The 15447-nt window shown below is 37.4% G+C and overlaps 3 protein-coding genes across 3 annotated transcripts; all 3 read left to right on the top strand.

The window, feature by feature from the left end:
* The first annotated feature begins 1562 nt into the window (after positions 1–1562).
* On the top strand, positions 1563–3078 carry LOC103448835 (B3 domain-containing protein REM10-like). The gene is made up of 4 exons (XM_008388097.2): positions 1563–1643; positions 2102–2351; positions 2455–2585; positions 2773–3078. Exons 1-4 carry the CDS (start codon positions 1563–1565, stop codon positions 3076–3078), a joined length of 768 nt encoding a protein of 255 aa, XP_008386319.2.
* Positions 3079–3991: 913 nt separating this feature from the next.
* Positions 3992–11787, top strand: LOC114819795 (B3 domain-containing protein LOC_Os12g40080-like). The gene is made up of 4 exons (XM_029089441.2): positions 3992–4208; positions 10385–10784; positions 10864–10994; positions 11160–11787. The coding sequence occupies exons 1-4, from the start codon at positions 4128–4130 to the stop codon at positions 11442–11444; spliced, it is 897 nt and encodes a 298-aa protein (XP_028945274.2). The 5' UTR covers positions 3992–4127; the 3' UTR covers positions 11445–11787.
* Positions 11788–12251: 464 nt separating this feature from the next.
* On the top strand, positions 12252–14338 carry LOC103448703 (B3 domain-containing protein REM10-like). Its single transcript, XM_008387973.4, has 4 exons — positions 12252–12538; positions 12956–13319; positions 13442–13569; positions 13885–14338. Exons 1-4 carry the CDS (start codon positions 12473–12475, stop codon positions 14191–14193), a joined length of 867 nt encoding a protein of 288 aa, XP_008386195.2. The 5' UTR covers positions 12252–12472; the 3' UTR covers positions 14194–14338.
* The last annotated feature ends 1109 nt before the right edge of the window (positions 14339–15447 follow it).

Here is a 15447-nt window from a genome sequence, read left to right as displayed (position 1 = left end):
TCATATAATTTGGTTTGCAAAACTTGATCTCTTTAACATTACCCTTCATAAGGGGTCCAAACTTTTTTTTGAGACCGTTGAATTTAACCTAACAAGGTAAAGTTACTCAAAGAGAAAGGGAAATCTTTTTGTTTTTTTTAAAGAAGAAATGATATTATCTGCACTAAGGGGAGGGGATGAGTTTAACCTCACAATAGGCTAACAATAATGTGGTTCAAATTCGCTTTTGACGAGAATCGAACCTAAAACCTCTCACTTACAAGTGAAGAAGAATATCACTAGATCGTAATACTAAGTGGCAAAAAGGAAAACTTTTTTAATTGAAAGGGAAGGCTCCTTTTTATCAAAAACTAAAGGATAATGTTAGGGAAACTAAATTTGTAGACAAAATTTCAAAAAAATAAAGAACATGAAAGTTGATGATTGATTTATTACTTAAACGTTAATTAACGTGTTCATTCTTATTGGTAACACATCATTTAGTTTGTAAATTTTATCCATAAACTTAGCCTTCCTAACTAGGAAACAAACTTAAAAGTAAAGTTACCCAACAAGAAAGGAAAAAGATCTTTTAATTAAGCCGCAAGAGACCGATATATAAGAAGAACAAATAGGAGTAGAGAAAAGCAAAAACAGGCTGCATATATCAAGCAATAAACTCATAAAAAGGTCTAGATGCAGTGCCATTAATTGTGGTTTGGTGGCCGCTTCAAATTCGATTTAATATTCCTAGTAACTTGGTTTCTCTTAAGTAGTGTTTTAATTAGGAATTGTGTTGTCATTTAGTAATAGTCATTTTGATGCAGTGTATTAAGGAGGTTGATTAAGTAGGGATCTTGATATTCGGGATGGTTCTTTAAGTTTTCAAATCTAGTTAATATCCCTAGTAATCAAGTATTTAGAACATTGTGTATTTTAGTTATGTGGTTGAGTTGGAACTTGGTGATTATTATTTCTTATGTTGTAGTGGACTAGGAAGTTGTGCTAGTATTTAATTAGGTTGTTGCTAGGCCTATTAAAAGGCTAGAATTGTTAAGGAAGAAGGGATTATGTATTTTGAATTATTTTATATAAACAGAGAGTAGTTCTCTAGGGTGCGTTTGGTACGTGGGACGGGACGGGACGGAATGGGACGAGGCGTTCCGTCCCGCGTTTGGTGCGCCAAAAATAGGTGGAACGGGCTGTTCCACGGGACAGATTTTGGGTGTTTTTGCGTCCCACCTGCCCCCCTGGAACGGGTTTGTTCCACGTCTGTGGAACACAATGTTTTACCATTTTAAGACAGATATACCCCATGTCTTTTTCAAAAATTACACCTTCGTTCCGTCCCGTCCCGTTCCGTCCCGTCCCGTCCCGTCCCGTTTGCATACCAAACGCACCATATATGTTCTTTGGGTCTAATTGTGCTTGAGATTTCAATAATCATCTCTCAGTTTTCATCCCCGCATTACATTTACTGTGCTATAGTGGGCTAGGAACTTGTGTTTGTAGTTCTTACGGTTGTTGGCTAGGCTCTCTAAATACTCGAACTATCTAGTCCGAAAGGAATACCAAACGTCAGAATGGCAAGGAAACTAGTGAAGCAATCACAAAAGAAACAATCTTTCTACACCATCCTACTCAGTGACTACGCGCGGCATCTGGTATGTAACATCCTCAGACTTTTTTCTCACTATAATTACCAAAAGCCGGGTTGGGCAGTATCCTTGTGTGTACCATGTTTGTATTGCCGTATTATATTGATAAAGTGAATGCAATCTCAGCTGGAACTGGGACTTGCTCAAGGAGTTTGTAGACTTGTAGTAACTCAAATTTAACAATCAGTGTTATGTTGTTTTTGGTAACACTAACGTGCCATATATTCATCAGATCAGATGAGTTTCCATGTTCATAGTTTAGTATTGAGAAGCACATATATATTGGTTTTAAAAAAAGCAATTAAATTTTGTAGCGTATACCACCTAAGTTCGTCAAGAACTTCAATGGATGGTCACCTTGCAAATGTGTTCTTCGAGGCCCCAGTGGATTACGAAGGACTGTGGAATTGGAAGAGAGAAATAATGGCTTATTCTTCAATGTTGGTTGGCAATATTTTGTGAAGGATCATCATTTAGAAAACGGGGATCTTTTGGTTTTCAAATATGATGGCGAATCAAAGTTCAAAGTCGCAATCTATGATACTACTGCTTGCGAGAAGGATGTAGAGATAGCTGATAGCTGGAGGATTCGCAGTTCTGTTCCTTTGTTTAACAACGGACATGCTCGAGTAAAAGAAGAAATTGTTGAACTTGAAACTGAAAACTACAACGAAAACTGTGAAAACAAAGTGTTCATTTCTGGAAGAAAGAAATGTAAGTTATTCGCTTCGACATTTAAGAAAGATCTGTATGTGCTATTTATTTTCTCTAGCAGCTTTGTTTGTTCTTTTCTTCTTAAACTGTTGGTAATGTACAGGGAACCATCTTATATCGGGGAAGATACCTTCACACGATCAAAGAGAAGCAACATCAACTCAACCCGTCTTGTCCAAATCGAAGAACTCGTGTTTTATAGCAATCTTTAACAATCCAAGGCGATATCGTGCGGTGAGTACGTTAATTATCATCCAATTCTGAAGCTAACTAACTAACTAACTATATATATATACATATATTTTTGAAAACTTTCCCTCTTATGATTGCAAATGGTAAAAGAGATCGTTAGAATATCATAAGCACTGCACTATATATGGAATTTTTTCTCCATTGACGTCGTTGATGTTCTAAATTGTAGACAATCCCAAGGAAACTAGCCGTAGCTGAAGATGTTTTAAATAAGAAGAGTATAATGATTCAGGATTCAACTGGGAGATCATGGCTCGTTAAACTTAACGTTCGCGGCAAAGGTTCTCAGTGTCGTGTGGATATGGCAACTGGTTTGGGAGAATGCGGTAAAGCCAACCAGGTTTTACCTGGGGACGAAGTCGTTTTTGAGTTTGTCAAGCAAAGTCTTTTGCAAATTCATATCTACAGAGTGGAAGCATTAGGAGGCAAATCACTGCGATTACTTCCTCGGAATGTTAGAGAAAACGAGCCTTAAGATTGGTATAAGCGGCTTTGAAGGCGGAGCAATGATGAAAACACCTCTGCCCAGCAGAGCAAGCATAAACTTACCTAGACATGAACGAGGTGCGCCGAAACGAACGACTGAAGCGCAGCGTTTGACTATGAATTTGTTTTTTTTTTCTTTTGGAAATGCTTGGCAACGAAGAAGAAGAAGATATTACCTTTAATTTAGATGATGAGATTTGGATGAGTGATTCTTTTTTTATCTTTTTTTTAGTATGTTTGTGAGTTAATTTTTTTTGTGATTTGCACATTTTTAAATGACAATGGGCATTTGTTTTACATATTATATATATATACACACACATTAATAATTTTAGGTCTCGTGAGAGTATCCCCTAATGCCTCAAAATTTTCGTCCAGAAGAAGCTGTCCATGAAATTACTTAACTTTGCCATCGCTTTACCTACTTGTGATTCTTTCATTTCATGCCATCAGCATTCCATTTGAAAAACCAGACCAGCACATATTTTAACTAAACAAATTAAAACATTTGAAAACTAGCTTTTTGGCAATTGGCATGCTGTCATGGTGCATCAAGATTGGACATTTGATTAGACTCCCAGCTTTTGGGCCTACTGAAAATCTTATGGGCTGTCTGTATGGCTATCGTGGGCTAGGTATCCTTAGGTCCATTCGCATTTGGTCATATAGAAAAGGTTAAGTTACCCAAAAAGAAAGGGAAAGCTCTTTTAATTGGAAGAGAAAGCTCCTTTTGTGGAGGTTTTGTACGGGGTGCCAAAATTCTCGAAAAAAATAAAACTAGGAAACATAAAGCTCCCCAAAACGAAAGGGAAAGCTCTTTTAATTGAGCCACAAGAAACCGATATATAAGAACAAATAGGATTAAAGAAAAGCAAAAACGAGCTGCAGATATCAAGCAGTAAACTCATAAAAAGCTTTGAAGCGTCTGATTCACTGAAGACCAGAAGGGTTGTCAGCTGCTCTTGTTTCAATAAGCCAATCATTTGTTCGTAGAGTCCCGAGCGAACTATCTAGTTCGAAAGGATACCAAAAGGCGGAATGGCAAGGAAACTAGTGAAGCATTCACAAAAGAAACAATCTTTCTACACTATCCTACTCGGTGACTTCTCCCGGCATCTGGTACGTAACACCCTCAGACTTCTTTCTCCCTATAATTTTAAGATTCATGAATCAAGAATCAAGAATCTCTCTCTTCTTTCTGCTTTCTTGATTTCTGTCTGTTCGGTTCTTTTTTTCTTCCAAGACAAATCTTCGGCGCCCTTAAGTTTAATCAATATGTTAGATTCTGAAAGATGCCCATGAATTCTAGCTAGTTGAAGGTTGATAATAACCTGTTCATGGTTCGTGTTTGAAACTACTTCTCACTAGCGGGTGCACATTAAGGAGGCAAATTTGCCACCATAGCACGTCTACCGGAAAAGTGAGGTTTCTGAGGGTCATACTGTTGGAGTATGTGGCCAAGTGGCCAACTTTTGATTAAACAAATCAAAAAGGAAAAAAAGACAAAATAATTATGTCTCTTCCTTGTTTTGGGGAAAAGAAAAGGGAATTTGTCTAAAGTTTTCTTGGTCTATGTGGGAAGTCACGGATGAGTTTTTGAAGTAGAAGTAATTGCTACTTTTGATGAAGAGTAGTAATGAAGCCATAAGAGAGGAAAAAACGTAGCAGAAAAAATAGAGCAAAAACAGAGGTGCTGCACCCCCATTTTGAAGAGAAGAAAGAAAGGTGATTTTCTTTCTTTGTTGGTACTCACTCAATCAAAGTTGTATTTGTGTATTAGCTTTGAGCTTTGTATAGAGAGGAAATTATTCACTATATTTCCCTCTCTATTTGTTTCTTTGGTGAGTGAGAGTTATTGGATGTATTGGGGTTTTGGGTTGTGAGATTGCCAACACTTTGTAAACTCCCATTTGGTTGATAGTGGATTATTGGGTGAGCTCCTACTGCTCCGAGGACGTACTCCAGTTACACTGACTGTTGAGGAACCTCGTTAAAATCTTGGTGTCTTTAATATTTTGTTCTTGAATTTCATTTGATAAATTTCCTGTGGGTTAGCTTGAGTTGGTTCCAACGGGTTTGGTGCTATCCTAGCACAACAATTGGTATCAGAGCACTGGTTGCTCTTGGGTACTGTCTAGTTGCCAAAGATGTCAGACGGGCAAGATGAAAATCCTTTTGGAAGCAGCTCCGGGTTTGCAAGAACTACGGTGCAAAATGCAAAGTTCGAAGTGGAAAAGTTTGATGGCACAAACAACTTTGGGATGTGGCAATGTGAGGTCAAAGATGTGTTGGCTCAACAAGATCTACTTACCGCTTTGGGAGAGAAGCCAGAAGCTATGTCGAAGCCGGAATGGGAGAAATTAAATTTGTGGGCTTGCTCTTCAATTCGGTTGTGCCTTGCAAAAACTCAGAAGTATTTTGTGATGCGGGAGACGGTAGCAAGTGTGTTGTGGCAAAAATTGAAAGACAAGTATATGACGAAGAGTGCAGAGAACCGGCTACACTTGAAGAAAAAGCTCTACCGCTTCCAATACAAAGAAGGTACAAAAATGATTAGACACCTTGATGCTTTTAATAAGTTGATTGCCGACTTGTTAAATTTAGATGAGGATATTAAGGATGAAGATAAGGCCTTAATATTGTTGAATTCCTTGCCGGACTCTTATGAGCATTTTGTTACCACTATTATGCATGGTAAAGAAACTGTGAAATTTGAAGATGTGTCAAATGCCTTGATGAATTATGAAATGAGGCATAGAGATAAAAATCATGATAGTACCTCTGAAGCTTTATTTGTTAGAGGTAGATCATCGGAGAGAAGATCATCTTCTAGTAGGAAAAAATCACAGTCTCGACCTAGAGGAAACTCTAAAGGTAGAAAACCTTTGGAAAGAGATGAATGTGCCTTTTGTCGTAATAAGGGCCATTGGAAGAAAGATTGTCCTAAATTGAAGACCAAAGGCAAAGAAAGTTCTGAAGCTAATGTTGCTGAGGTTGAAACAAATTTTTCTGATTTTGCTTTAACCACTTCCTCATCATTTGATTGTGCTACTAAGTGGGTGTTGGATACGGGTTGTACTCATCATATGACTCCTCACAAGGATTGGTTTTCAAGCTTGAAAGAGTTTGATGGTGGCGTTATGTTCATGGGAGATGACAATCCTTGCACAACAAAAGGGATTGGTACAGTTCGTTTGAAGTTGCATGATGGCATGGTTAAAGAGTTGACAGGTGTTCGGTATGTACCGAATTTGAAGAAAAATCTTATTTCTTTGGGTACTTTGGAATCTAAGGGTTTCAGGTTTCATTCAGATGGATATACATTGAAAGTTATTTATGGTGCACTTATTGTGATGAAAGCTCCTAGATGTGGCCATTTGTATTTATTGCAGGGAAGCACTGTGACAGGTGAAGCATCTGTAGTCTCAGAAAATATGGGTACATCTGATTCAGATACTACTAGACTGTGGCATATGAGATTAGGCCATGCTGGTGAGAAAGCTCTACAAGGGCTTGTGAAACAAGGTCTTTTAAAAGGTGCCACGACTTGTAAACTTGATTTCTGCGAGCATTGTGTCTTGGGGAAGCAAACTAGAGTGAAGTTTGGTACTGCTGTACATCAGACGAAGGGCATTCTTGATTATGTGTATTCGGATGTTTGGGGTCCTACAAAGACTCCCTCTTTGAGTGGTAGACATTGGTTCGTGACCTTTGTTGATGATTATTCAAGAAGGTCTTGGGTCTACACTATGAAGCATAAGAGTGAGGTGTTAAGCATTTTCTTGGGTTGGAAGAAAATGGTTGAGAACCAGACTGGGAGAAAGATTAAGATTTTGAGGTCGGATAATGGTGGTGAATACACATCCGATCCTTTCTTTAAAGTTTGTAAAGAGGAAGGAATTGTGAGACATTTCAGTGTTCGGGGAACTCCACAACAAAATGGAGTTGCAGAAAGATTGAATCGAACCTTGCTTGAGAAGGTTAGATGTATGTTGTCCCAGTCGGGTTTAAGCAAGTCATTTTGGGCAGAAGCAGTTAATTATGCATGTCACATCATCAATCGGTTACCCTCAGCTGCTGTTCAGGGTAAGACACCAATGGAGGTATGGACTGGAAAACCTTCTTCTGATTATGACTATATCCGTATTTTTGGTTCACCTGCTTATTTTCATGTGACTGAAAATAAACTTGATCCTAGAGCCAAAAATGCTATCTTTCTTGGTTTTAGTAGTGGTGTCAAAGGTTACAGGTTGTGGTGCCCAGAGATGAAAAAACTTGTAATCAGTAGAGATGTGACATTTGATGAAGAAAGTATGTACAAAGTCTCTGAGAAGAATGTGAAAGATGTCCAACAGGTGGAGCTTGAGAAAGTTGCCTCTGGTACTTCAAATCCTATTTCCGCTGATGTCGAAGCCACTACAAGTGAAGAAGTTGGAGACCATGAGGATGTTGAAGAAGTTGAACTTGAAGATTCTATTCAAGTTGAAGAGGAAGTTTCACCTCAAGAGTCTATTGCCAAGAATAGAGGAAAGAGACAAATTACCAAGCCAGCTCGGTATAGTGATTATGTTGCTTTTGCTCTTCCTATTATCACTGAAGAGATTCCATCCAATTATGAGGAAGCCATTGAGAGTGAGGAGAAGAAGAGGTGGTGCAATGCCATGGGTGATGAGATGAATTCTCTCTTGAAGAACAAGACTTGGGAGTTAGCTAAATTGCCTAAGGGCAAGAAAGCTATCGGTTGCAAATGGGTGTATGCCAAGAAGGAAGATGCTGATGAGAAAAGCAATGTGAGATTTAAAGCAAGATTAGTTGCTAAAGGGTATGCACAAAAGGAGGGCATTGACTACAATGAAATATTTTCTCCAGTTGTGAAGCACTCCTCAATTCGTATTATGTTAGCTCTTGTTGCACAATATGATCTTGAGCTTGTGCAACTCGATGTGAAGACGGCTTTCCTACATGGTGATTTGAATGAAGAGATCTATATGTGTCAACCGGATGGGTATATAGTGAAAGGGAAGGAAAATTTGTTTTGCAAATTGAAGAAATCACTTTATGGCTTGAAGCAATCTCCAAGGCAATGGTATTTGAGGTTTGATAAATTTATGAGAGGCCAAAATTATTCTAGAAGTCAATATGATCATTGTGTGTACTTCAAGAAGTTGCAAGATGGGTCTTTCATTTATTTGTTGATATATGTTGATGATATGTTGATTGCCTCAAAAAATGTTGAAGAGATTGAAAAATTGAAGAAGCAAATGAAGAATGAGTTTGAGATGAAGGATCTTGGTGAAGCGAAGAAGATCCTTGGCATGGAGATCACTAGAGATAGAGAGAAGGGTTTGGTCAGTTTGAATCAAAGACAATACCTTGAAAAGTTGATTCGGAAATTTGGAGTTCATGATTCAACCAAACCGGTTAGTACCCATTTGGCTCCTCATTTTAAATTGAGTTCTCTACAGTGTCCTAAAAATGATAAAGAGAAGCTGCAAATGAAAAATATACCATATGCAAATTTGGTTGGTAGTTTGATGTATGCAATGGTATGCTCTAGACCGGATATTGCTCATGCAGTTGGCATGGTGAGTCGATATATGCATAATCCAGGTAAAGAGCATTGGCAATCAGCTAAGTGGATATTGAGATATCTCCATGGTACTCGAGATGTTGGTTTATGCTTTGAGAGGGATGACTCTGGTATTGGTCATTTTGCAGTTGGTTATGTTGATTCAGATTATGCAGGTGATCTGGATGGAAGGAAGTATACTACAGGCTATGTGTTTACTATGGCTAAAGGACCAGTTTGTTGGAGGTCCATTTTGCAGTCGTCTGTTGCCTTGTCTACTACAGAGGCTGAATATATGGCAGTTGCTGAAGCTATAAAGGAGGCCATTTGGATACATGGGCTGATTAGAGATTTGGGGGTTGATCAGAAGCAGGTGGAGGTACATTGTGATAGTCAGAGTGCCATTTATTTGGCTAAGTATCAGGTTCATCATGCGAGGACCAAGCACATAGATGTGCGTTATCACTTTGTTCGTGAAATTGTTGGTGAAGGGGAAATCATTCTCCAAAAGATTCCAACTAAAGACAACCCCGCTGATATGTTGACTAAGGTTGTTGGTGTAGCCAAGTTTGTTCATTGCTTGAACTTGGCTCACATTTTGCCTATATAAAGAAGGCGTTGAGCAGTAGGAGTTTTGGAGCATTTGGCTCGGCATGAGTTGTTCTCTTGCTAGTGTTTGGGAGTGATGTTGTGTGTTAATTGTGTTGGTTGGCTTATCATGACGTTTTTCGGAACTTGGCCAAGGTGGAGATTGTTGGAGTATGTGGCCAAGTGGCCAACTTTTGATTAAACAAATCAAAAAGGAAAAAAAGACAAAATAATTATGTCTCTTCCTTGTTTTGGGGAAAAGAAAAGGGAATTTGTCTAAAGTTTTCTTGGTCTATGTGGGAAGTCACGGATGAGTTTTTGAAGTAGAAGTAATTGCTACTTTTGATGAAGAGTAGTAATGAAGCCATAAGAGAGGAAAAAACGTAGCAGAAAAAATAGAGCAAAAACAGAGGTGCTGCACCCCCATTTTGAAGAGAAGAAAGAAAGGTGATTTTCTTTCTTTGTTGGTACTCACTCAATCAAAGTTGTATTTGTGTATTAGCTTTGAGCTTTGTATAGAGAGGAAATTATTCACTATATTTCCCTCTCTATTTGTTTCTTTGGTGAGTGAGAGTTATTGGATGTATTGGGGTTTTGGGTTGTGAGATTGCCAACACTTTGTAAACTCCCATTTGGTTGATAGTGGATTATTGGGTGAGCTCCTACTGCTCCGAGGACGTACTCCAGTTACACTGACTGTTGAGGAACCTCGTTAAAATCTTGGTGTCTTTAATATTTTGTTCTTGAATTTCATTTGATAAATTTCCTGTGGGTTAGCTTGAGTTGGTTCCAACGGGTTTGGTGCTATCCTAGCACAACACATACCACCAATAGATATGTGCTTCTCAAGCACTGTGTTTCTTATGTGATTGTATTGTTCGCTTACTATCATGTTAAACCCTTTTTTTAGATCCGCATATTTAATGGCACATCATATGTCATTTATGTTAATATAAAGTAGGTTTTATCCTGTATACAAATTAATTAATTGGTATATTGGAAATTGGCATGGCATCTCCATTAAGATTAGGTAATGTATTTGCAGACTTGTAGTCGTCAGATTGGAGTTTCCATGTTAATAGTTCTGTTTTGAGAAGCACATATTCTTTGGTTTTACAAAATCAATTACATTTTGCAGCGTATACCACCTAAGTTCGTCAAGAACTTCAATGGACGGTCACTTTGCAAATGTGTTCTTCGAGGCCCCAATGGATTACGGAGGACTGTGGAATTGGAAGAGAGAAAGAAGGGCTTATTCTTCGATGATGGTTGGCAATATTTTGTGAAGGATCATCATTTAGAAAAAGGGGATTTTTTGGTTTTCAAATATGATGGCAAATCGAAGTTTAAAGTCGCAATCTATGATACAACTGCCTGTGAGAAGGATGTAGAGATAGCTGACAGCTGGAGGATTGGCGGTTCTATTCCTTTGTTTAACAACGGACAGGCTCGAGTAAAAGAAGAAATTAATGAACTTCAAACTGACAACTACAACGAAAATTGTGAAAACAAAGTGTTCAATTCTGGAAGAAGGAATTGTAAGTTATTCGCTATATATTTTCTCTAGCAGCTTTGTTTATTCTTTTCTTAAACTGTTTATCAATTTGTAATGTGCAGGCAATCATGTTATATCGGGGAAGAGACCTGCACACGATGACAGAGAAGCAACATCAAATGAATCCGTCGTGTTCAAATCAAAGAACTTGTGTTTTAAAGCAATCTTTAACAATCCAAGGCAATACCGTGCGGTGAGTACGTTAATTATCATCCAATTCTGAAGCGAACTATATATATTTTTGAAAACTTCCCCTCTTATGATTGCAAATGGTAAAAGAGATCGTTAGAATACCACAAGCATTGCACTGTGTATGGAGTTTTATCTCCATTGATGTTGTTGATGTTCCAAATTGCAGACAATTCCGAAGAAACTAGCCATAGCTGAAGATCTTTTAAATAAGAAGAGTATAATGATTCATGACCCAACTGGGAGATCATGGCTCGTTAAACTTAATGTTCGCGGCAAGGTATCTCAGCGCCGTGTGGATATGACAACAGGTTTGGGAGAATGTTGTAGAGCCAACCGGATATTACCTGGGGACGAAGTCGTTTTTGAGTTTGTCAAGCAAAGTCTTTTGCAAATTCATATCCGCAGAGTGGGAGCATTAGGAGGCAAATCTGTGCTACCCGAAGAAGCTTAACTCCAAGTTTGATGACCTTGTCAATACTAATACTTTGAGAAAATGTTTTAACTACAACATTCACATATCTATTTCACTGTCCCACTAGACATTTTTGTATGCTCATTTGTGTAATTCACTTCGTTGATTGGCGCAACAAATGCCTTTGGAGATGCTTGTTTCAAACTAAAGACAAATAGGAAAAAAATTGGTGAGTTTTCAGTTTTTCTGTTTTCTAGTCTAACGCAAAATCTCAAATTTTGAGTGTGACAATTTGGTTAGTGTATTGGACATGTTAGAGACAAACTCAAATCTTGTTTTCTTGATGGAATGTAAATATTCAAATTTTAGACCTCTATTCTCATATTTGGGTTTCAGAAAGGTGGTGGATATATATTTTGATTTTCTTCTCTAATGCAAAGACTCGAGAACAATTTACATGACACAGATTCATTATATATGACCTTTGCTATCCAATAATTCATTGCCAAATTCAATTTTTCTCTCCTACCAATATATCATTAGATCTGAACACTACATGACGATGTACCTTATCCATATAAACTACTCTCAATCTTAAAACTCATTTTAAGTTTTAAGCCTTTGCATTGGAGTAGAAAACATAACTCATGCGCATATTTGATTTTCGATGACTAAAAGTTAAAAGCGGGATCCTACTTTAAAAGATAAAAAGTGACCTTAATTTTACTCAATCCATCTTAAACAGTAACTACATGAAACACTATAATTAGAGTCAAATACAGACTTCATAACTTTTAGTGGTAAAAAAGAGAGAGTGAAAGACAGGAGAGACACGACTCCTGAGATGAGAGACACGACTCCTGAGATGAAAAGCATTGACGGAAAGTAGGAAAAAGTGACAAGTAGCTGAAGGTCTTGTCTCCTCATGACTTCAATTAGGACTCTGATTCTCTGCCACTTAAATTAAGAACCAGAAGAAAGCTGTTCTGGTTTGTTGAACACTTACTCGATTAAGCGGCGAGGTGGCACTCTCTCGAATCCTTGCCGAGTCGACACATTTGGTTCAAATGGCAAGGAAGCCAAAGAAACCATCTTTTTTCAAGATTCTCGCTGGTGACTTCTCTCAGGGTCTGGTAAAAGATCCATCCTCCCTCCCTTTTTGCTTTTCGAGATGTTAATTTTCGTGTTTGTATTTTTCTCACTTTTGGGGGTTCATTTGGATAACATTTTAATTTTCTAATGTATTGATTAAATTTCTGTTGAAAATTGATATCCCAGTTCATGGTTCATGTGTGGGTTTAGGGTTGTTGTTGTTTGTATATTTTTCATATTAATGTTTATCATTCAATAACTGTAGGTCCATCTTTAGAGAACCAATTTATGTGAGGTTTACAAAGATTTGGTTAAAGCTATAGGATTATTTTTGTATTAGTATTGATAAGGTCTTTTCTTTTTTGATCTCTCATATTAAAAGGAACATATAATAAGGTCTCTTCTTTTATTTAATTGAAATAAAATATGGTCTTTTAAGAAGTTATTCAATTTTGTAGCGTATACCACCTGCGTTTATTAGGAAGAACTTCAATGGACGATCACTTTGCAAATGTGATCTCAAAGGCCCTAGTGGAATACGGAGGACTGTGGGATTGGAAGAGAGGGAGAATGGCTTGTTCTTCCGCAATGGTTGGCAGGGTTTTGTGAAGGATCATCGTTTAGAAGCTGCTGATGTTTTGGTTTTTGATTATGATGGTGAAACTAAGTTTGATGTCAAAATCTATGATAGAAGTGCGTGTGAAAAAGATGTCGGAGCAGCCGTGAGGAATACACAAAATCAAGCTAGAGTAAAAGATGAAACTGGTGATCTTGACACTGAAAACTATAACGAAGTGCGCAAAATCAGACCGACTGGCAGAAGTAAGTTAAAATCTGTTTTAGTTCTCTGCAACTAGTGAAGATTTGTATATGATCTCTAACATTTTTTGTATCTGATCTCTAACATTTTCTTCGTTCCTTCAATCGTGTTTTGGATTGTGTAGGCAATTACTTCATTTCTGGGAAGAGGCATTATCATGTGGAAGATACAGCAACCGGATCCATCTTGTTGAAATTAGAGAATCAATGTTTTCTAGCGTTTTCAAACAAGAAACATTTACTACGTTGCGTGGTGAGTACTTTTTCACCCACTTCATAAGTCAGTTCATGTTTCTGAAAAAAAAATTTGCGATTGGAAAACATTGAAACCGATCATGAGATACAATAAAAAACTATCGATGTTATTTTCTTGTAGTGTCAGTTAACTGGAGAAAAATTCCCAAGAAATCTTTCTTCAGCGTTCCACTTCATTTAGGGGTGCACTATAATATAAGTTTTAGGAAAGATTATGAATCGTTTACGTGAAAACTCTTCTAGCGTGAATAATTTTTTTAATTTGTAATTTCGTGGTCAATTTTCAAGCAAATTTACCCATGATGGATTGCAGAGGATTCCGAAGCAACTAGCTGTAGATCATCGCCTTATGTCTAAGAATGCTGTAACTCTTCAAGATCCAGCTGGGAGATCATGGGTTATTCAACTCAGACTCAGAAGGGTTATTTCATCTCATCAGTTGGACATGTCAACAGGTTGGGTGCATTGTGTGAAAGCGAACCGGATTTCGCCGGGAGACACCATGATTTTTGAGTTTGTGAAGCAAGGTTTGATGAAAGTTCATATTTTTAGAAAAGGAGCAGTGAGAGGCGATAAGTGTCGTCTGGTGCTTGCTGGCCCTAATGTTAAAGCCGAAAGCTAGTTGCTCCCAGAGTTTCACATCACAAATTTACCATCCTTTTGTAAAAATGTTGTGACTGCAGTATAATTAGCTTATCTATTTTGGTTAAACAATGATCTTATTTAATTTAAGAGTAAACTTTATATAAGTCTCATTTTGTAAGTCATTATTGGATTTAGTCCACTTTCTTTGTAAAGTCCGTTCATTGATTATTCACGTCAACTTATTTTGATTATACTATTTTCACTATCTTCAATTTTGTTTTAATTTTTTTATAGAAGCAATATAGGGAGATCCGATCTTAGGATCTTGAATGCAATAATAAATACTCTTAACCAGATAAGCTAATAGTTTCTTGCACTTATGTTTAGTGCCCATGAAATTTCACTGATTTTTTTTCTGGTAGCTTTTTTATTCAGGGTAGGATGCACTAGAAATGTGAATGCCATGTGAATTGGTGCTGGTGGAACCTTTCTTTCCTAATTTGTCACAATTGAGTTCGTATCAACAGTTACGTCCTAACTAAAGGAGCATTCGTGAATACTTGGTCAATCCCAAAATAGAGGTTGATTTTTTTTTTTTCGTTTTTTTATTCAAGCATATATTCAAGAGGTGGGAATTGAACTGGAGGTCTTGGGTGTAAGAATGAACGCCCTTGATCAACTAAACTGCAAACTCATTGCATTAAAATTTAACTTAAGAACGAGTGAACTAAAAAATTTATTGACCGAGTAAAATAGTTGTTGATTTCAGTATAACCTAAAAATAATTGTACTTGGAAAATTATTGGAACCTGGCTTCTCTGCCCTCCCACTCTCATATACTCTCATCCCCTCATATTTGTACGATCACAGTTAAGCCACGTTAATATTTTATATTATTATTATTTTTTGTCTTATTATCTTTATAAAAAAATCAATATAAAATGTTGACGTGGCTTAATCGTGACCGTACAAAATAAGAAAGTGGGAAGTCGGAGTAGCCGGGTCCAAATTATTGAACCATGTACAAGATTGAAAAGTCTGAAATACAATAAATATACTGATAAGAGACAGTAGTGTATGAAGGAGGGGTAATGTTTTGTAAAAGCTGAAGGATATACGTCTTGCAAAAGCGACCATAATAATTTAACTCTGCCAACCAACTTGCTTACATTCGAGTCATAACTTGGTAGCAGTCAATTGACAAAGAGAAACAACGTCATAACTTGTACTTACAAAAGAGCCAGATCGTGCCACAACCTAGTTTCATGTTTATTTACAAGAGAGTCATAAC

Source organism: Malus domestica, chromosome 11, assembly GCF_042453785.1.
Source record: "Malus domestica chromosome 11, GDT2T_hap1".
NCBI classification, from domain to species: Eukaryota; Viridiplantae; Streptophyta; class Magnoliopsida; order Rosales; family Rosaceae; genus Malus; species Malus domestica.
Note: the sequence above shows the minus strand (reverse complement) of the source record. Positions and strands in the feature narration are given on the sequence as shown.